Genomic DNA, 22,659 nt, shown 5'->3' on the forward strand with positions numbered 1-22,659 from the left:
TTTTTTAAATCTGGTCCCATGATTTCTGATAACTGGAGAGTCAAATTCATTTACATTTAATGTAATTATTGGTAGAATTAGGCTAAAGCCCACTATCCTACTCTTATTTTCTTTGTCCCTTCAATGTTTTTATTATTCACATATTGCTCTATTCCTATGATATTTTGAGTAAAGAGCACATTTTAATTCCTTTGATGTACTACTTTAAAAAAAAATTAGAAGTTTCTGTATGGCTAAAACTGTGCACCTGTAACTTACTGATATTACTTCACCTTATATATCACACTTCACATTTCATGATTCTCTGAGATCCCTATTCACTTCTCACTTCACAAATGTTATAAATTTATAACCATCACTTACGCTATTGTTGTGATATTTTAGTTCTAAATATGTTATAAACCTTAATTTAATAATGTGATTATTTTTGCTTCAAACCAAGGATTGACAGACTTTTCCTTAAAGGGCTAGAGCGCAGACACGTTAGGCTTCTGAGCTATAGGATTGTGGTTACAACCACTCACTCACATCTCCTGTTGTGGCATGAAAAGTAGCCATAGACAATACATGAGCAAGTGGGGAAGGCTATGTTCCAATTAATCTTTATTTGCAAAAAAAAAAACAGTTGGCTGGTCTCTAAGCTCTAGTTTGCTGACCACTGTTTATATAGTTGTTTTTGATGTAAATTAGAAGAAAAAAAGAAACATAGTCTATTGTCTTTACCTACTTATTTACTGGATCTGATTCNTTAATCTTTATTTGCAAAAAAAAAAAAAAAACAGTTGGCTGGTCTCTAAGCTCTAGTTTGCTGACCACTATTTATATAGCTGTTTATGATGGAAATTAGAAGAAAAAAAGAAACATAGTCTATTGTCTTTACCTACTTATTTACTGGATCTGATTCTCTTCATTTCATTTTTCCCCAGATTATTGGGATACAATTGGTATACAAAGAACTGCACCTAATTAATATATACAGTTTGGTAATTTTGGACATATATATACCTTGTGTTACCATCACCACAATCCAGGTAATAAACACTCATCGCTTTCAAAAGTTTCTTTGTGTGAGGGTGTTTGCGTGAGTGTGGGTATATGTGTGTGTGACAGTGTATGTGTTAAGAGCCCAGAAAGGAACTCACTCATATATGGTCAACTCATCTTTTCAAGGGTGAGAGGAATACATTATGAGAAGAGGACAGTCTCTTTAATAAATGGTGTCTTTATTTTTCTTGCTTTCTGTACCATGATATGCTTGGATCTGTGGGTTTGAAGAAATTTTTTTTGTCCCATTCTCATTTTCTTCTTTTAGAACTTCAATCATATCCATTTTAGACCATTGCATATCATCCCCCAGGTTCTTAAGTTTCTTTCCTTTTGTCTTCATTTGTTTTTCAATCAGATTGTATCAGCTCTTTCAATTTGTCTTCAATTTCACTGATCCTTCTGACTTTTCCAGTATGCTGTTAAGCCCATCCAGGTAATTTTTTGTTTCAGTTATTGTAGAGTTTTAGTTGCAGAATTTGCATTTGGTTCTTTTTAAGAGTTTTTTCCCCACTCTTNCCCCCCTCTACTGAAATTTCTTATCCATTGCTCATAAATACTGCATTTATCTTTAAATCTTAGAATATGTTTTCCTTGAATATTTTGAAATTACTAACAATAGCTAGTTTTTGCTGTACCCAACATTTGGGCGATCTCAGGGCTCCTTTTTAATCATTGTTAAACAATAGGCCATTGTTATACTTAACTAAGAGTAACATTTTCCTATTTTCTTTACATGTCAATAATTTATATTTTTTATTGAGCATTATAGTAATAAATTATAATTGTTATTATTACATTAGTAATAAATATAATACTGCATATTATATAACATTAAATATTACATATAACTGGACTATGCTCTCTTCCTCTGAAGAGTACTGTGTTTACTCTACTGGGTAATTCAGTTACCTGCTGACCACCTGATACTTTTGCATGCTAGCTTTTCACATTTTATTGGGGTGAGATCAGTGGAGAATGCAGGGTGTTTCCCAAGGTCTTCTAACTTGGTAAGAGTCGATTTCTAAATTCTGCCTGCCCATGATTCTTGTCAGGGCTTGGTGTTAGCCTTTGTCAGGGAGTATCTAGACTAGGCCCTTCCTCTCTAGCATGACCCTTATTTCCTAAGGCTTAATCGTTCTACTATCTCACGAGGATGTCTGGAATTTTAAGGAGGTAGATATTTTTCAGCTGAAATCCTAGCTTCCTCCAGCACTGCTTGAATTCTACTACCACTCTCCTACTCTGGACCCCGAATAGCAGAAAATGCTAAGCCTCATATAATCCCCCTTGTCTGTGTAGCCCAAGCCTCAAGTAAAGACTAATATGGAATCCACACAAACTCCCATTACCCTTCTTCTTCGCAGCCCTATCTGCTCCCGTGCTCTGCCCTGTAGATAGTCCCTCGTGCTGCCCCAAACTTTACTATACATTTCCTCAGGTCTGCCAGAAATCCGTGTTCTGTTTGGACTCCAGCTCAGAATGCTCATATATGGTATATGTCCCTAGACAGAGAGCTAGACTGATGATGGTCTCACCTCATGAGTTTCCCATCTTACAGGAACTGCAGTCTTATGCTATCTCTTTTCCATTCCTAAAAACTGTCACCTCATAGAGTTTGTCTAATTGTATGGCTGAATATAGTATACAGGCTGGTCCTATAGTAAATAGTAAAAAGGCTGGTCCTACTCATTTTTACCAGGTAACTTTCAAGAGATTAGCAAACCTAAATCACAACGTTCAATGGCTTTTAAAAGAAAATGTGGGGGAGATATAGCTATAGATAAAGATATATAGATAGATAAATCTATCTATCTATCTATATATCTCACACACACGATGCAATATCATTCAGCTATAAAACAGAATAAACTGTCACCTTTGCAACAACATGGATGGACCTAGAGGGCATTGTGCTAAGTGAAATAAGTCAGTCAGGAAAGACAAATACCATATGATTTCACTCATATGTAGAATTTAAGAAACAAAGCAAATAAAAAAAAGGACAAAAAAAAAAACCAGACTCTTAAATACATAGAACAAACTGGTGGTTGCCATGGAAGAGGTGGGCAGGGGGATGAGTGAAATAGTTAAGAGTGCACTTACCATGATGAACAATGAGAAATATACAGAATTGTTCAATTGCTAATTGTACACCTGAAACTAACATAACACTGCATACTAATTATCCTTCAATTTAAAAAAGTAGGAATTTTTAAAGACATGGGTTATATCGTGTGTGTATTTTAAAGACCTGGCTCATATATGGTTAAGTATATGAGACTGCTTAAATTAGAAATGAAAAAAAAAATTAGTATAAAGAAAAAAACTGACAAATATTCTATAACATATACACAGAGTCAAAAAGTGGCCCCAAACTTTAAACTATAATTTAAGTAATGTGTTTAATTTAACCTGGATGAAAATTCACATATGAAATTTAAACTTTAACATTTTTTCTTCTCTTCCTATGGCTTCATTCGCTCACACCCTCATTCATTCATTCAAGTGTTCATTAGTGTATGCTGTGCCAGGAACTCCTCCAAGTGCTGGGGGAGGACTTCTATTTATACTTTGGCTTCTATTCTCCCATCTCTTAAAATTTCACATTATATTCGTATTCTCTATTGCTGCTTTTTGGGAAGGTTTCTAAACCAGATATTCCAGCTAACCTACTCATTCTTTGGCTGGGTCTCTTCTATACATTTAAGCTAGTTATTTACTTACTTATTTTAGCTATTACATTTTTTATAACCATTATCACCAACTGGTTTTTCTTCACTGCTCGTTTTCTTCCTTCTACTTCTTATATCATCCCTGCTTTCTCGGAAGAGTTTGAAATCTACCTTAAATTGCTCGTTTATGTTGCAGTGTTTTATTTTTGCGTCCAACAATAGGCTTTTGATGACCACACTGCTTTGCATCTTTCTTTGGAGGAATTACACAATTTTGTAATGAAGAGAATGAGTAACGAGAGAATTGAAGGAAGCATCAAACTTCTATACCAAACTAAATACAATAAAAATTTTAATTGAAGTTTTTCCTTAAGTATAATGTGAAATATAGACTATTCATGAAATGTTTACTAGAGGAAAATATAAAATTAGTCTAAAATAGTGTGTAAATTAGATCCTAGACTAAAGTAAATATTTGGGTACAATTTTTGCTTATTGGTATAGCATTGACTTCCTTAATTAGTATTCACATTTTTACTTCTACTTTTTCAGATTCAGCATTGACTCATCTACATTTTATCTAGCTTAATTATTAAAAAATTCCCTTGGCACCACTAATAAAGGAGTCACTGAGGTGTGTCAAAAAGAGCTTGAATTTACAATCAGAAGACACACATTTCATTTTTGGCTTCCTGAGCCTTTGTCAGCCGAATCTGTCAAAGGAGGGTGATAACACCTCTTTCACATGATTCGCAGGATTGTTTGAGATGAAAAAGATATAAGTGGAATCAATTTACACACTATAGCATGCTACACATTAAGAGTCGTTAGAATATATGACTCATTTTTCTGCTCTTTAAAAAATAACTATAACTTATAATCTGGCTGAAACATTGGGATCTACTAGTTTATCTATTATGATAAATGAAATTCTAATAAATTTAATAAAATTCTGCCCTGAAAAATATTTGATTTTACATGCAAGTTTCTTGCCTTTTAGAATTATTACAGGAATTTTTTTAAAAAGATTTATTTATTAATTTATTTCCTTACTTAAGAGAGAGAGAGAGACAGAGAGTGAGCACATATGGGGGGAGGGGGAGTGGCTGCAGGGGAAAGAGGAGGAGAGAAATCTCAAGCAGACCAGCACCAAGGAGCCAGAGGCAGGGCTTGATCTCATGACCCTGAGATCATGACCTGAGCCAAAACCAAGAGTCTGACACTTAACTGACTGAGCCACCCAGGTGCCCCAAGTTATCACAGGAAATTGTACTAGATATTTCTCTAATTTCATTTGCTCTTGCTTCTGATAGTTGTTAATGATTTATCCATAATCTTATGTTGCTCATTTTTCAATATTTATAAGAAATTAAGTATCTGGATGAGTAGTACAAATGTATGCATTGCCAGGGGATAAAATGCATTTTCTATCTGGTCAGTATATAATTCAACCTTAGAAAACAAGAATAAAATATTTTGATATTTTGATTTGGAGTCAAAGCTGATTTGGTTGTTATTCTTCCTCTACATTCCAAAAAACTAAGTAATGCTAGAGTACTCCAACAATATTTTCTCCTGTCTTGGGCAACATTACAGCTCCCAGTCAACCTGAATTTCTTTGCATTTGCTGAGTGATAACACATACTCCCTTTCATAAAACTGTCTCATCTTGGCCTTATTTGTTCTCTAGAATCTGATTTTAGTTCTGTGCCTGATCTGCTGTTGCTGAACATGGAGAAAAGAGTAGTTCTAATATATAAATCTGAATATTGTAATATATCAAAAGGAAAACTGTGCACAATCCTAGCACAACTATTTCCAAACTAGAGGTGAAAGTAACAAGCACAGGCAAATTTTTGCTTGGTAAAACCATATTTGCCGTGTTTACTGAAAGAGATTAAATTGAAGGATTTCTTTAAATATTGCCACTGATAAAGCAGTTAGTTACCTTTATATGTAGGCTGTATTTAATGAAAAAATCTTCCTTGTGGGCAGAAAATGCTGGTATTTGTGGCAGAGATACCCTAAACTGACTTCCAGGGATTCTTACCTCTGGTGTTCCTGTCTTTGTATGTAATTCTTTCGTATTGAAAGTGGGAAGAAACAGATGGGATGTCACTTCAGTAATTATGTTATAATATAAAAGATCCCATCATAGCTGACCAGAGCTAGAGATCCTTCTTGCTGGCCTGATGGAGTAGACATCCATGTTGGGAAGCCCACATGACAAGGAATTATAGGTGGTCTCCAGGACATGCAGGCATTTTCTAGGACATGAAAGTGGCCTCAGACAACCATGAGCAAAACACTTGAGCCCTCTATCATACAACCATAAGGAAATTAATTCTTTCAATAACCTTAATAAGTTTGGACATGATTCAACTTCCTATCTAAAGGTGAACCTCCAGATAAGAACATTCCAGCCAACACTTTGATTGCAGCCTTGTGAAACCCAGAACAGAGGATCTAGCTAAGCCATGCCTGGACTCCTGACACACAGTTGTGAGATTATCAATGCGTGCTGTTTCAAGATGCTCAGTTTGTAGTAATGGGTTAGGCAGCAATAAATAGTACCCTCAATTTCATTGCTCATCAATAAATATCTTACGAAGTCTTTGATTAAACATATTCTTGTCTTTTCAAATTATTCTAAGACCCCAATGGCCATGATTCCTGAAAAGTTGCCTGTCAGTAATGGTGTTAAGTATTACAGGGATAAAACCAAGATTTTCCTTGAAAATCTCCATTTAATTTCATTGCAATATTTTCAATTAAGGCAATTTAAAATATCTATGAGCAAGTGTGATACAATCTTGGAATAAAATCTACACCCCATAGCCTTTATTGAAGATACACCGATAGGATTAAGTTGTCTCCAATGAGATGCAGGCAGGAAGGGTATCTAAAACTATTACTTTTTTAAGGAAATTTTCTTAAAAAGAGGTGATTCACTGAAATGTAGAAGTAATAGCTGGGACTTCAGTAGCCATTAGGGCTATAAGATGTGCCATCTATTGATGACAATTTAGCAGTAAGATGGAAGAAACCTGAATCCCCGAAGACTCTGTGGAAGAGCCATTATGTTAGTTTCTGAAATGATACTTTAAGGTTTAACCTGAGTGTAATAATTTTCTATCTTGTTCAAATCACAGTTACTTGGCATTTTCCTGATACTTTCAGATACTTGAAAAATAATACTATACATAATTGATTTGTGAATTATAAAATAACATAGTATTACAACCTACACATTTCTAGCTGGCTGAGGAGCAAGGGCCAAAATGACCCTAGTAAAGGCATACACAAGGGTCACCATAATCTAGTAGAGGAATACACGAAGGGCTAGTATTTAAGAATAAAGTCATATGTGAACAAAGGCGGAGAGTTTTGAAAATGTGTGATGATTTAGTGGCAGGCAGCATGATCTAATTTGACTAGAGTTTGGTGTAATTGGTAGGATCGAAGGAGAGATGATTCTTTATATTCTATTTGGGATATTAATGAGTGGTTTGAAAATTCATGGCAATGGATTTATATACCACATATCGGCCATGAAGGTCATCAACATTTTCCACTAAGAGTAAGACACATTTTCCAGGAAAATAAAGTCCCACCGTATGGAAAATGGACTGAAGGGGAAAGAGGCTGAATATTCAGATGTCAGATAAAAGGCTAGTATAATATCCCAGATAAGAGAACATAAGGCTTTGCAGTGCAATAGGGATAAAAAGACAATGATTCAAAATATCAAATATAAAATGGATAAGACTTAGAAACTGACATGATGGTGAAAGATTTCTGGGAGACAGTATTTATTGTTCTATTTCCTGTATCTACCCTAGTACCCGGCAATAGAAGTTACACAGTAAATAATTGTTAAGTATTTTCCAGATTGCAAAACTTTAATTGGTGAGACAATACATATAGGTTGTTTTATGTTCAATTATATTTTGTAGTTATGCAATAAAGATTCTTACAGAGTATATATCCACTGTTACCCGTTATGTTTCATTTAAAATAATCTAAAATTCTCTCCATTGATCAAATTCTTAAATGGTTTATAAGTCTAAATTTTATGTAACTGTGTATATATTTTTCCTGGAACTTGTAAAAATTCTCCGTAGAAAAACATGATAAATGGTGTTTGGGTTCCTACCATTGTTCACAAAGCTTATCTACCCATAAAACAAACAGACAAAACTATGCTTGTCTTTACCATAGCAATGTTAGTAAATAAAAGATGAAAATACACTGTATTTTGTGGTATTATAGTTAATATTTTCTAACAAGGACGGTGCGCTACAAGGTCGGCTGTTTGCTGTTCCCAAAATATCTTTGCTTACTTTCTTCTTTTGCTTTATAGGAAAATATTCTCACACCCTGACTTCTCATGAACACAACCCACTCACCTGCCTCCATACCCCACACGTCACACACACACGATATAACCAGGAAAAGGAGGTGTGGATTTTTTAGCTTCCCTGGGAGCTAAAGTAAATATAAATGTGAGGGCCGCCATTGCTTTTTAGCTTAATTCTATATATTTTGATGCATAGTGAGATCAAGTTCACTTTTGGGTGACTGTATAATATTCATGACTAGTGGAAGAGTGATCTTGAATTTGGTAAAATAGTTATATTAATAAAAATATATATATAAAGAATATATGCATAACAATATATGCCTTCTTGTATATATCCTATTCCTAAGTTCCCTTCAGTATAGCTTCAAAAGGTTTTGAATTGTGGGAAATTCATAAGGATTACTAACTGTGATGTGTTTTAATAGAAGAAATAAATGCCTTTTCAAAGTTTCTTCTAGACCTCTGATTCTATGGAATCATTGATTTCTTTATACAATTGATCCTTCAACAACAGAGATTTGAACTTCATGGGTCCACTTACACATGGAGGTTTCTGTTTTTGTTTTTTTTTTTTTTTTACAGCACAGTGCTACAAATGTATTTTCTCTTCCTTATCATATCATATAGGAAGAAGAAAAAACACAGTTTCTACTATTAAGAAAACCAAGGCAGATGTTGGTTAACAAGCAATTTTAGAGTTGCAGAAGAAAATATGTATTAATATTTGCAATGTGATCTAAAAAAAGCTAGTTAAGATTTGTTACTTTATTACTTAAATACTCAAAATAACCAACCTCTTCACCAAATCTTGAATTCACATAAACTTCTAATTTTATAGGCACATAAACTGCTACTGCTAAAATAAATTTACCTTGAAAAGAAATGAGTAGCTCTGACTATAGCAGACAAGCTACTCATGTTCCATGGATTTGCAAAACGCTTTCTTATATTGACTTAGCTGAATATCCCGCGATCAAAAGTATATAAAAGGTGAAATACTTAGACTCTTACCTGTAACAAGAAAGCTGCATCTCCCAGCTCCAGCTTCATTTATGATGCTACAATTATAAACCCCATAGTTTTCATTGGAAAGACTCTTCACCGGGTATTCTGTGTACTCTTGAGAGTCAAACTGACCCGTCCGTAATAGTTTATTGCCCAAGCGCCACTCATAGGTCAGCACCCGTATTGGATAGGCTCTCAGGACCCTGCAGCTCATAGTAACACTTCGGTCCTGTCCTTGCCGGATTTCCAGGAACGCGGGTTCCACAGCAGGAGGGTCTGTAGAAGACAAGTTAAAACAGATGAAACAATGGTTTGCAATAAGCCAAGGGCTATTCTTATCGTGAGAAGCTATTCATAAGAACGCATCTAGCAACAGGGAAGGAGTCAGAGGTGGGTGGAGAACAAACCAGGAATTTCAGCTTGCAATGAGAATTGGGAAACATCATTTACTGACTGTGGGCAACGAATGAGATTCATCGCTTTATAAAAGCACTTGCAGGTAAAGGTAGNACATTTGGGCGATCTCAGGGCTCCTTTTTAATCATTGTTAAACAATAGGCCATTGTTATACTTAACTAAGAGTAACATTTTCCTATTTTCTTTACATGTCAATAATTTATATTTTTTATTGAGCATTATAGTAATAAGATAATTGTTATTATTACATTAGTAATAAATATAATACTGCATATTATATAACATTAAATATTACATATAACTGGACTATGCTCTCTTCCTCTGAAGAGTACTGTGTTTACTCTACTGGGTAATTCAGTTACCTGCTGACCACCTGATACTTTTGCATGCTAGCTTTTCACATTTTATTGGGGTGAGATCAGTGGAGAATGCAGGGTGTTTCCCAAGGTCTTCTAACTTGGTAAGAGTCGATTTCTAAATTCTGCCTGCCCATGATTCTTGTCAGGGCTTGGTGTTAGCCTTTGTCAGGGAGTATCTAGACTAGGCCCTTCCTCTCTAGCATGACCCTTATTTCCTAAGGCTTAATCGTTCTACTATCTCACGAGGATGTCTGGAATTTTAAGGAGGTAGATATTTTTCAGCTGAAATCCTAGCTTCCTCCAGCACTGCTTGAATTCTACTACCACTCTCCTACTCTGGACCCCGAATAGCAGAAAATGCTAAGCCTCATATAATCCCCCTTGTCTGTGTAGCCCAAGCCTCAAGTAAAGACTAATATGGAATCCACACAAACTCCCATTACCCTTCTTCTTCGTAGCCCTATCTGCTCCCGTGCTCTGCCCTGTAGATAGTCCCTCGTGCTGCCCCAAACTTTACTATACATTTCCTCAGGTCTGCCAGAAATCCGTGTTCTGTTTGGACTCCAGCTCAGAATGCTCATATATGGTATATGTCCCTAGACAGAGAGCTAGACTGATGATGGTCTCACCTCATGAGTTTCCCATCTTACAGGAACTGCAGTCTTATGCTATCTCTTTTCCATTCCTAAAAACTGTCACCTCATAGAGTTTGTCTAATTGTATGGCTGAATATAGTATACAGGCTGGTCCTATAGTAAATAGTAAAAAGGCTGGTCCTACTCATTTTTACCAGGTAACTTTCAAGAGATTAGCAAACCTAAATCACAACGTTCAATGGCTTTTAAAAGAAAATGTGGGGGAGATATAGCTATAGATAAAGATATATAGATAGATAAATCTATCTATCTATCTATATATCTCACACACACGATGCAATATCATTCAGCTATAAAACAGAATAAACTGTCACCTTTGCAACAACATGGATGGACCTAGAGGGCATTGTGCTAAGTGAAATAAGTCAGTCAGGAAAGACAAATACCATATGATTTCACTCATATGTAGAATTTAAGAAACAAAGCAAATAAAAAAAAGGACAAAAAAAAAAACCAGACTCTTAAATACATAGAACAAACTGGTGGTTGCCATGGAAGAGGTGGGCAGGGGGATGAGTGAAATAGTTAAGAGTGCACTTACCATGATGAACAATGAGAAATATACAGAATTGTTCAATTGCTAATTGTACACCTGAAACTAACATAACACTGCATACTAATTATCCTTCAATTTAAAAAAGTAGGAATTTTTAAAGACATGGGTTATATCGTGTGTGTATTTTAAAGACCTGGCTCATATATGGTTAAGTATATGAGACTGCTTAAATTAGAAATGAAAAAAAAAATTAGTATAAAGAAAAAAACTGACAAATATTCTATAACATATACACAGAGTCAAAAAGTGGCCCCAAACTTTAAACTATAATTTAAGTAATGTGTTTAATTTAACCTGGATGAAAATTCACATATGAAATTTAAACTTTAACATTTTTTCTTCTCTTCCTATGGCTTCATTCGCTCACACCCTCATTCATTCATTCAAGTGTTCATTAGTGTATGCTGTGCCAGGAACTCCTCCAAGTGCTGGGGGAGGACTTCTATTTATAATTTGGCTTCTATTCTCCCATCTCTTAAAATTTCACATTATATTCGTATTCTCTATTGCTGCTTTTTGGGAAGGTTTCTAAACCAGATATTCCAGCTAACCTACTCATTCTTTGGCTGGGTCTCTTCTATACATTTAAGCTAGTTATTTACTTACTTATTTTAGCTATTACATTTTTTATAACCATTATCACCAACTGGTTTTTCTTCACTGCTCGTTTTCTTCCTTCTACTTCTTATATCATCCCTGCTTTCTCGGAAGAGTTTGAAATCTACCTTAAATTGCTCGTTTATGTTGCAGTGTTTTATTTTTGCGTCCAACAATAGGCTTTTGATGACCACACTGCTTTGCATCTTTCTTTGGAGGAATTACACAATTTTGTAATGAAGAGAATGAGTAACGAGAGAATTGAAGGAAGCATCAAACTTCTATACCAAACTAAATACAATAAAAATTTTAATTGAAGTTTTTCCTTAAGTATAATGTGAAATATAGACTATTCATGAAATGTTTACTAGAGGAAAATATAAAATTAGTCTAAAATAGTGTGTAAATTAGATCCTAGACTAAAGTAAATATTTGGGTACAATTTTTGCTTATTGGTATAGCATTGACTTCCTTAATTAGTATTCACATTTTTACTTCTACTTTTTCAGATTCAGCATTGACTCATCTACATTTTATCTAGCTTAATTATTAAAAAATTCCCTTGGCACCACTAATAAAGGAGTCACTGAGGTGTGTCAAAAAGAGCTTGAATTTACAATCAGAAGACACACATTTCATTTTTGGCTTCCTGAGCCTTTGTCAGCCGAATCTGTCAAAGGAGGGTGATAACACCTCTTTCACATGATTCGCAGGATTGTTTGAGATGAAAAAGATATAAGTGGAATCAATTTACACACTATAGCATGCTACACATTAAGAGTCGTTAGAATATATGACTCATTTTTCTGCTCTTTAAAAAATAACTATAACTTATAATCTGGCTGAAACATTGGGATCTACTAGTTTATCTATTATGATAAATGAAATTCTAATAAATTTAATAAAATTCTGCCCTGAAAAATATTTGATTTTACATGCAAGTTTCTTGCCTTTTAGAATTATTACAGGAATTTTTTTAAAAAGATTTATTTATTAATTTATTTCCTTACTTAAGAGAGAGAGAGAGACAGAGAGTGAGCACATATGGGGGGAGGGGGAGTGGCTGCAGGGGAAAGAGGAGGAGAGAAATCTCAAGCAGACCAGCACCAAGGAGCCAGAGGCAGGGCTTGATCTCATGACCCTGAGATCATGACCTGAGCCAAAACCAAGAGTCTGACACTTAACTGACTGAGCCACCCAGGTGCCCCAAGTTATCACAGGAAATTGTACTAGATATTTCTCTAATTTCATTTGCTCTTGCTTCTGATAGTTGTTAATGATTTATCCATAATCTTATGTTGCTCATTTTTCAATATTTATAAGAAATTAAGTATCTGGATGAGTAGTACAAATGTATGCATTGCCAGGGGATAAAATGCATTTTCTATCTGGTCAGTATATAATTCAACCTTAGAAAACAAGAATAAAATATTTTGATATTTTGATTTGGAGTCAAAGCTGATTTGGTTGTTATTCTTCCTCTACATTCCAAAAAACTAAGTAATGCTAGAGTACTCCAACAATATTTTCTCCTGTCTTGGGCAACATTACAGCTCCCAGTCAACCTGAATTTCTTTGCATTTGCTGAGTGATAACACATACTCCCTTTCATAAAACTGTCTCATCTTGGCCTTATTTGTTCTCTAGAATCTGATTTTAGTTCTGTGCCTGATCTGCTGTTGCTGAACATGGAGAAAAGAGTAGTTCTAATATATAAATCTGAATATTGTAATATATCAAAAGGAAAACTGTGCACAATCCTAGCACAAATATTTCCAAACTAGAGGTGAAAGTAACAAGCACAGGCAAATTTTTGCTTGGTAAAACCATATTTGCCGTGTTTACTGAAAGAGATTAAATTGAAGGATTTCTTTAAATATTGCCACTGATAAAGCAGTTAGTTACCTTTATATGTAGGCTGTATTTAATGAAAAAATCTTCCTTGTGGGCAGAAAATGCTGGTATTTGTGGCAGAGATACCCTAAACTGACTTCCAGGGATTCTTACCTCTGGTGTTCCTGTCTTTGTATGTAATTCTTTCGTATTGAAAGTGGGAAGAAACAGATGGGATGTCACTTCAGTAATTATGTTATAATATAAAAGATCCCATCATAGCTGACCAGAGCTAGAGATCCTTCTTGCTGGCCTGATGGAGTAGACATCCATGTTGGGAAGCCCACATGACAAGGAATTATAGGTGGTCTCCAGGACATGCAGGCATTTTCTAGGACATGAAAGTGGCCTCAGACAACCATGAGCAAAACACTTGAGCCCTCTATCATACAACCATAAGGAAATTAATTCTTTCAATAACCTTAATAAGTTTGGACATGATTCAACTTCCTATCTAAAGGTGAACCTCCAGATAAGAACATTCCAGCCAACACTTTGATTGCAGCCTTGTGAAACCCAGAACAGAGGATCTAGCTAAGCCATGCCTGGACTCCTGACACACAGTTGTGAGATTATCAATGCGTGCTGTTTCAAGATGCTCAGTTTGTAGTAATGGGTTAGGCAGCAATAAATAGTACCCTCAATTTCATTGCTCATCAATAAATATCTTACGAAGTCTTTGATTAAACATATTCTTGTCTTTTCAAATTATTCTAAGACCCCAATGGCCATGATTCCTGAAAAGTTGCCTGTCAGTAATGGTGTTAAGTATTACAGGGATAAAACCAAGATTTTCCTTGAAAATCTCCATTTAATTTCATTGCAATATTTTCAATTAAGGCAATTTAAAATATCTATGAGCAAGTGTGATACAATCTTGGAATAAAATCTACACCCCATAGCCTTTATTGAAGATACACCGATAGGATTAAGTTGTCTCCAATGAGATGCAGGCAGGAAGGGTATCTAAAACTATTACTTTTTTAAGGAAATTTTCTTAAAAAGAGGTGATTCACTGAAATGTAGAAGTAATAGCTGGGACTTCAGTAGCCATTAGGGCTATAAGATGTGCCATCTATTGATGACAATTTAGCAGTAAGATGGAAGAAACCTGAATCCCCGAAGACTCTGTGGAAGAGCCATTATGTTAGTTTCTGAAATGATACTTTAAGGTTTAACCTGAGTGTAATAATTTTCTATCTTGTTCAAATCACAGTTACTTGGCATTTTCCTGATACTTTCAGATACTTGAAAAATAATACTATACATAATTGATTTGTGAATTATAAAATAACATAGTATTACAACCTACACATTTCTAGCTGGCTGAGGAGCAAGGGCCAAAATGACCCTAGTAAAGGCATACACAAGGGTCACCATAATCTAGTAGAGGAATACACGAAGGGCTAGTATTTAAGAATAAAGTCATATGTGAACAAAGGCGGAGAGTTTTGAAAATGTGTGATGATTTAGTGGCAGGCAGCATGATCTAATTTGACTAGAGTTTGGTGTAATTGGTAGGATCGAAGGAGAGATGATTCTTTATATTCTATTTGGGATATTAATGAGTGGTTTGAAAATTCATGGCAATGGATTTATATACCACATATCGGCCATGAAGGTCATCAACATTTTCCACTAAGAGTAAGACACATTTTCCAGGAAAATAAAGTCCCACCGTATGGAAAATGGACTGAAGGGGAAAGAGGCTGAATATTCAGATGTCAGATAAAAGGCTAGTATAATATCCCAGATAAGAGAACATAAGGCTTTGCAGTGCAATAGGGATAAAAAGACAATGATTCAAAATATCAAATATAAAATGGATAAGACTTAGAAACTGACATGATGGTGAAAGATTTCTGGGAGACAGTATTTATTGTTCTATTTCCTGTATCTACCCTAGTACCCGGCAATAGAAGTTACACAGTAAATAATTGTTAAGTATTTTCCAGATTGCAAAACTTTAATTGGTGAGACAATACATATAGGTTGTTTTATGTTCAATTATATTTTGTAGTTATGCAATAAAGATTCTTACAGAGTATATATCCACTGTTACCCGTTATGTTTCATTTAAAATAATCTAAAATTCTCTCCATTGATCAAATTCTTAAATGGTTTATAAGTCTAAATTTTATGTAACTGTGTATATATATTTCCTGGAACTTGTAAAAATTCTCCGTAGAAAAACATGATAAATGGTGTTTGGGTTCCTACCATTGTTCACAAAGCTTATCTACCCATAAAACAAACAGACAAAACTATGCTTGTCTTTACCATAGCAATGTTAGTAAATAAAAGATGAAAATACACTGTATTTTGTGGTATTATAGTTAATATTTTCTAACAAGGACGGTGCGCTACAAGGTCGGCTGTTTGCTGTTCCCAAAATATCTTTGCTTACTTTCTTCTTTTGCTTTATAGGAAAATATTCTCACACCCTGACTTCTCATGAACACAACCCACTCACCTGCCTCCATACCCCACACGTCACACACACACGATATAACCAGGAAAAGGAGGTGTGGATTTTTTAGCTTCCCTGGGAGCTAAAGTAAATATAAATGTGAGGGCCGCCATTGCTTTTTAGCTTAATTCTATATATTTTGATGCATAGTGAGATCAAGTTCACTTTTGGGTGACTGTATAATATTCATGACTAGTGGAAGAGTGATCTTGAATTTGGTAAAATAGTTATATTAATAAAAATATATATATAAAGAATATATGCATAACAATATATGCCTTCTTGTATATATCCTATTCCTAAGTTCCCTTCAGTATAGCTTCAAAAGGTTTTGAATTGTGGGAAATTCATAAGGATTACTAACTGTGATGTGTTTTAATAGAAGAAATAAATGCCTTTTCAAAGTTTCTTCTAGACCTCTGATTCTATGGAATCATTGATTTCTTTATACAATTGATCCTTCAACAACAGAGATTTGAACTTCATGGGTCCACTTACACATGGAGGTTTCTGTTTTTGTTTTTTTTTTTTTTTTACAGCACAGTGCTACAAATGTATTTTCTCTTCCTTATCATATCATATAGGAAGAAGAAAAAACACAGTTTCTACTATTAAGAAAACCAAGGCAGATGTTGGTTAACAAGCAATTTTAGAGTTGCAGAAGAAAATATGTATTAATATTTGCAATGTGATCTAAAAAAAGCTAGTTAAGATTTGTTACTTTATTACTTAAATACTCAAAATAACCAACCTCTTCACCAAATCTTGAATTCACATAAACTTCTAATTTTATAGGCACATAAACTGCTACTGCTAAAATAAATTTACCTTGAAAAGAAATGAGTAGCTCTGACTATAGCAGACAAGCTACTCATGTTCCATGGATTTGCAAAACGCTTTCTTATATTGACTTAGCTGAATATCCCGCGATCAAAAGTATATAAAAGGTGAAATACTTAGACTCTTACCTGTAACAAGAAAGCTGCATCTCCCAGCTCCAGCTTCATTTATGATGCTACAATTATAAACCCCATAGTTTTCATTGGAAAGACTCTTCACCGGGTATTCTGTGTACTCTTGAGAGTCAAACTGACCCGTCCGTAATAGTTTATTGCCCAAGCGCCACTCATAGGTCAGCACCCGTATTGGATAGGCTCTCAGGACCCTGCAGCTCATAGTAACACTTCGGTCCTGTCCTTGCCGGATTTCCAGGAACGCCGGTTCCACAGCAGGAGGGTCTGTAGAAGACAAGTTAAAACAGATGAAACAATGGTTTGCAATAAGCCACGGGCTATTCTTATCGTGAGAAGCTATTCATAAGAACGCATCTAGCAACAGGGAAGGAGTCAGAGGGGGGTGGAGAACAAACCGGGAATTTCAGCTTGCAATGAGAATTGGGAAACATCATTTACTGACTGTGGGCAACGAATGAGATTCATCGCTTTATAAAAGCACTTGCAGGTAAAGGTAGCAGAGTTCATTTTTTCTTTCTAGCTACTTCCCAGAACAAAATCTCATGACTATGTTTGGTTTATACTGTCAAAAATCAAATGATATTCTAGGTGGGAAATGCAGGATCTCCAAACTAGCATAAGGCTTTGAAACAGATGAAGCCATTGGGTCAAGTCCGTGAATTCTAATTATTCCCAGTTTGGCTTCTGAGTGTCCGTTATTTAATAAAATAGGTAACCCAAGCATATAATTTATTTTCTAAATTTTTTTGTTTGAACTTATTTGACTGGAAGTCATAAAATTCATGTGTAAACCTTAAGCAAACTTTGCAAATTATACCACAGGTGGACATGGTTTCTAACTCACTGCAATGACTCACCTGTTTTAATTGTGATTTTTTTTCCATATTATTAACATTTACTACATTAGGTACCTAACCTTTTTGTTTTTGATGGAAAGATTTCTAAAAAGTGTTACATCTCTCATGTAGAATATGCAAAATATAATCCTTTTCTTAATGACTCCTAGTAGTTATATTAAATAACAATTACTTCCTGGGCACTAATGATGGGATTCATTTAATTAAATAAATCATGTGACCACTCAGGTTTGCACTGCATAGCACTACTGCATCCTTGACTCGATGCGTATGACACTCTCTTGAGTTGTGGAGTATGAAAACCGTACAACTCTCCTTGGCATCTCTTCCATCAAGATGCTAAAAGGTTTTAGAAATGCCACACCAAATGTGCCTTCCAGTATTCTTTACGTGTTATTCCATTTACCTTTTATACTATTGCTGTCCCTTCTCATTGCCAGCCAATCTGTTGACTGACCCTTCTTGCTTCATTCAACAAATATGTTTAAACTATCTTACTTACTTACTCTAATTTTATTCATAAATTCAATTTTTGAGTTCTTCCTATATAGGTGTTAAGAATTTTTTAAAAATGAATGAAAAAAAAAATCCTGTCTGCATGTGATTTACGATCTAACACAATAGGAAAATAGCTGACTCACAAAACTGAAGGACAAAAAACAATTCTCAGGTAGAAAGTAAATAAGTGAATAATACTATGAGGGTTGACCAGGCAAGGCATCTCAAGGAGTGTGATATTTGAGCTTTGTCTTCCAGGATATATAGGAAATGGTCAGGTGGGTAAGCAATAAGGGAGGATATCCTAGGTAAAGAGATTTATACAGGCAAAGGTAAAGAGAAGATAGAGAGGAGGGGGCATTCAGAAAAGTATAAATGAGTTAGCATAACTGGTGCACAAAAGGTGCATGAGAGCTCTGGAGAAAATAAAGATGGAAAGAAAGACAGGGACTCTATTCAAGGGTTCTTGAATGTCATGTTATGGAATTTGGGGTTTATTCTTTGGTATTGAGGATCATTTTTTTTTTCTATTGTCCCCTTCATTTATTTCATCCATCCTTTACCCCTTCCTCTGTCAACTACCAGATTGTTTTCTGCATCTATGAGAAGTCTGTTTCTGTTCTGTTTGTTTCATTTGTCAGATTCCACATGTAAATGAAATCATATGGTATTCATCTTTGTTTGACTTATTTCACTTAGCATAATACCCTCCAGGTCCATCTAATTTTTTTTTGTTTGTTTTAAATGAAGGCTTTATTTACTAAACCAATCTTTTGGAAATAATATTGTGGCAGATAGGAGGAGCACAGACCTCAAAGGGAAGAATCTGGTTACAGAGAAAATGAGAACATGCTTGCTGAAAGCCTGAACTAAGGCAATGTCAGTGAAACCATAAATGATTTTTAGATAATGAGGTGAATAATGGTGTCAGTGACAAAGATGGGGAAATAAGGAGGGGTAGTTTAGGGTACAGTGGACATGGTGAACTTGTGCACCTGCTAGTCATACAGTAGGGATACCTAGCAGGCAAGTGTATATAGGTCATTTTTATTATCTCTTTGATCTGATTTTTTGCTTAATTGAATCATGGTCAGAGAAAATAGTTCATATGCTTTCAATCTTCTGAAATTTTTTGAAATCTAATTTATAGTCCAATATATAATTGATTTTTGTTCTACGTATGCTTGCAAAGAAGAAATAGTCTGCAGTTTAGGGATGTGCTGTGGTGTTGGGTCAAGTCTGACAAATGAGCTGTCCAAATTAATCTCCATAGTTGTTAGGTTTTCACCCTACTTATTTTACTTGGATTAATTTAGAAGAGTGGTTAAATTCTTCCAAAAGGGTAGTAGTTTAAAAAACAATTATTATAGTTCTGTCTCCTTTTTGCTTTACATATTTTGAGGTTATGCTACTAAGTATGTACAAATTTGAAATTGCTCTATTTTATTGGTAAATTGAAGTTTTCATCATTTTGCAATAACCTCCTTTACCTCTATTAAAGTTTTCTTATTTAAAACTCTATTCCGTTTCAATTAATATAGTTACTCTGACATTCATTTAGTTGGTAGTTGCATGTTATGTCTTTTCCATCCTTTAAAGTTCCATTATCCTTATATTTTATAAGCATCTCTTTTAAATAGCATGTGGTTATATTCTATTTTTTCAAGAAAGTCTGGAATTTTTTTTTTTATTTTACCCAGAGCACTTAACATTTTATTTACATTTCCTCTAATTACTGATATATTGGAATACAAATGCACCTTCCTACCTTGTACTTTCTATTTTGTTTTGTGATTTTTTTTGACTTTGTCCTCTGTCAGATTTATGGACTACATGATTATTCCAACTTCTTTCCTGCTACTAATTTTAATTCTCTATTCTTTTCTTAAAACCTGTTGGACATTAATATAATTATATGCCTGCACTATTCTTTAGAAATGTCCAGATATATGCTGACTCATTTGCCTTTAATTCCTTCTTTCACTATAGACCTTACAAATCTGTGATCACTTTCCAAATTTTATCTAAAGTTCATCATTTAGAATGAAATTTAGTGACCTTTCTGATCTTGATTTTCTGAAAATATATATTTTAATCTTTTTCTTAAAAGTTGTTTTCCTAGTACATAGGATTAGAGGTTGCCAGTTATTTTCATTCAGCGCATTAGGATATAGTTCTACTGTCTTCACATGGCTACTACTGCTGTAGAGAAGTACGTTCAAAGTCTCATACTTCAGGTCACTGTGTTTTGTTTTGTTTTTTCCTCCATCTACTTTCAAGATGTTTTTACCTTTGATGTTCTACACCTTCAATATGTTTTTTGGTAGAGATTTCTTTGTACTTAACAGTTTGTGATTTGCTGGGCTTTTAAAATCTGTTGATTTAAGTTTGATGTCTTTCATCTAAGAAATTTCTGGAAAATCTGATCATGAGTTCTTAAATAATACCTGTGCTCTTTTCTAACTTCACTTGAGCATTGTTTGCATTCTGTCTTCCATGTCTCTTAAACTCTCTTCCAAGTTTTCCATTTCTTGCTTTTCCTGCATTGCATTATGAATAAATTCTTCTTAGGATTAATTCTTTCTTCAGCTCTACTTAATCTGCTAAACCACCCATTGTGTTTTTAATACAATAATACAGCTTTCATTTATAAGTGCTCTGTGTTGTTCTTTTGTGTACCTGTTATGCCATTACTTTTATACTTTCTCATTACTGGCAAATGTAGTAAGGTTTGTCTCATTTCTTTAAACAAAAAAATTGTTCTATACTGTCAGATATTTCCAATTATGGTTTTAAGGATGTTTTTCTGTTGGCCTTCTCTCAGGGTAACTTGTTTCTGTGTATTCTTGGTTAATTTTGAGTATGTGCCATTCACTGTTCTTTAAAAATAGTTATGGGAATTCTTTAATGCCTAAGATTATGTTTTTTTGTTTTTGTTTTTGTTTTTGTTTTTTTCCTCTAGAGAGATTTGTGTCTACAGGCAACTACTGACATCAATGCTAGGATCACATTAATCTAAGTTCATGGCTTAGGTTTTATTTTAATCATCCAGGCAATATGAATTTGAGTTAAAAATCCAGATAAGTGGCAATTTGTGATTATAATGTAAAGTATGTGTTCCCACATCACCCCTACCCTGGTCACTTCAAAGGCAAGTTTCTTAGAAGTAAGAATGTGTAGACCTGGTTTACTTTTACTTTACTCTTATCCTATGGATATAGTCATCTGAGTTCCAACTTCTATGGGTAGAATTTTCCCCCAGGAAATACTCTGGGTTTGCAGTTTTGCACCCCTTGGCCAGAAATGCCACGAAAACTGAAGCACAACTTTGCCCTTGTCAGCAAATGCCCTCAGGGCAAAATCAGCCTCATTGTCCTGTTTTCTTATAAATTTGACATCATATTTTTAAATAAACATTTTAATGCTTTTAATAATATTTTTAGAAACTTTCTAGCATTTTTGGTTGCTTGCATTGGAAGGAAGTTGAGGAATATTTTGTCTAATATATGCTCAGAATAACACACATGTCTCTGATAACCAAGTGGAAATAAGGATCTAAAGCTCAAAATGGAGGCCTGACTGCAGGGTGTGGTTTTGTTGAGACAGCTCAGAGTGAGCATAAACAAAGACAAATAAAATGCCAAATTTGGATTTACTCCTGAATATAATCACTTGTGGGGTTAGAGGAAAATATAAGCTACTACAGGACAATAAATATAAGTAAGCAAAGAGATATGTGGATCCAGAGAGTTGTGTTACAAAAATTGAAAGATTTGAATGCTTTAAAGAACATGAAGTAATAAAATGTGCCAAATGATAGCAATACATAACTTTAGATTGAAAAATATATATATATTTTGAGAAGTTTAATATCATAAGTGATTATAGCAAAAGTATTTTCTGTGGAGTTTATATAATGTGTGTTCAGGATTTTTGGCATATGAAGACATGGCTAAATAGTAGAGATCAGGAATGACACCTATTTGTTCAATAATATTGTCTATGATTAGAAAGATACTCATCTATTAATCCTACCTTCTAGATATATCAGAAGTTTATACATTTCTCTCAATCTCCACTGCTATTATTAACTCTCACACAGGCTGCTTCGAAAGTCCTGCAATAGCTTTCTCACAGGTCGATGCGCTTCCTTTTTTGACCTTCTCCTATATCTCGGATATTAGCCAGATATTCTCTTACAAGAGAAATCACCTCTTGTTATTCTTCTATTTAGAACACTTTATTGAGTTGCCCCTCCTTGTTAACCAGGCCTACAAAGTCCTGCAAGTTCTGGC

General features: G+C 34.6%; 1 protein-coding gene across 1 annotated transcript in view; it reads right to left on the minus strand.

Annotated features, from left to right (window-relative positions):
- Positions 1-22,659, minus strand: part of MDGA2 (MAM domain containing glycosylphosphatidylinositol anchor 2) — a 760,567-nt gene that overhangs the window by 85,078 nt on the left and 652,830 nt on the right. Inside the window, exon 9 of the mRNA XM_034648539.1 lies at positions 17,004-17,273. Coding sequence (XP_034504430.1) covers positions 17,004-17,273 — 270 coding nt within the window. The remainder of the gene's footprint in view (positions 1-17,003; positions 17,274-22,659) is intronic.

The sequence above is a fragment of the Ailuropoda melanoleuca genome, chromosome 20, assembly GCF_002007445.2.
Source record: "Ailuropoda melanoleuca isolate Jingjing chromosome 20, ASM200744v2, whole genome shotgun sequence".
Classification (NCBI taxonomy): Eukaryota; Metazoa; Chordata; class Mammalia; order Carnivora; family Ursidae; genus Ailuropoda; species Ailuropoda melanoleuca.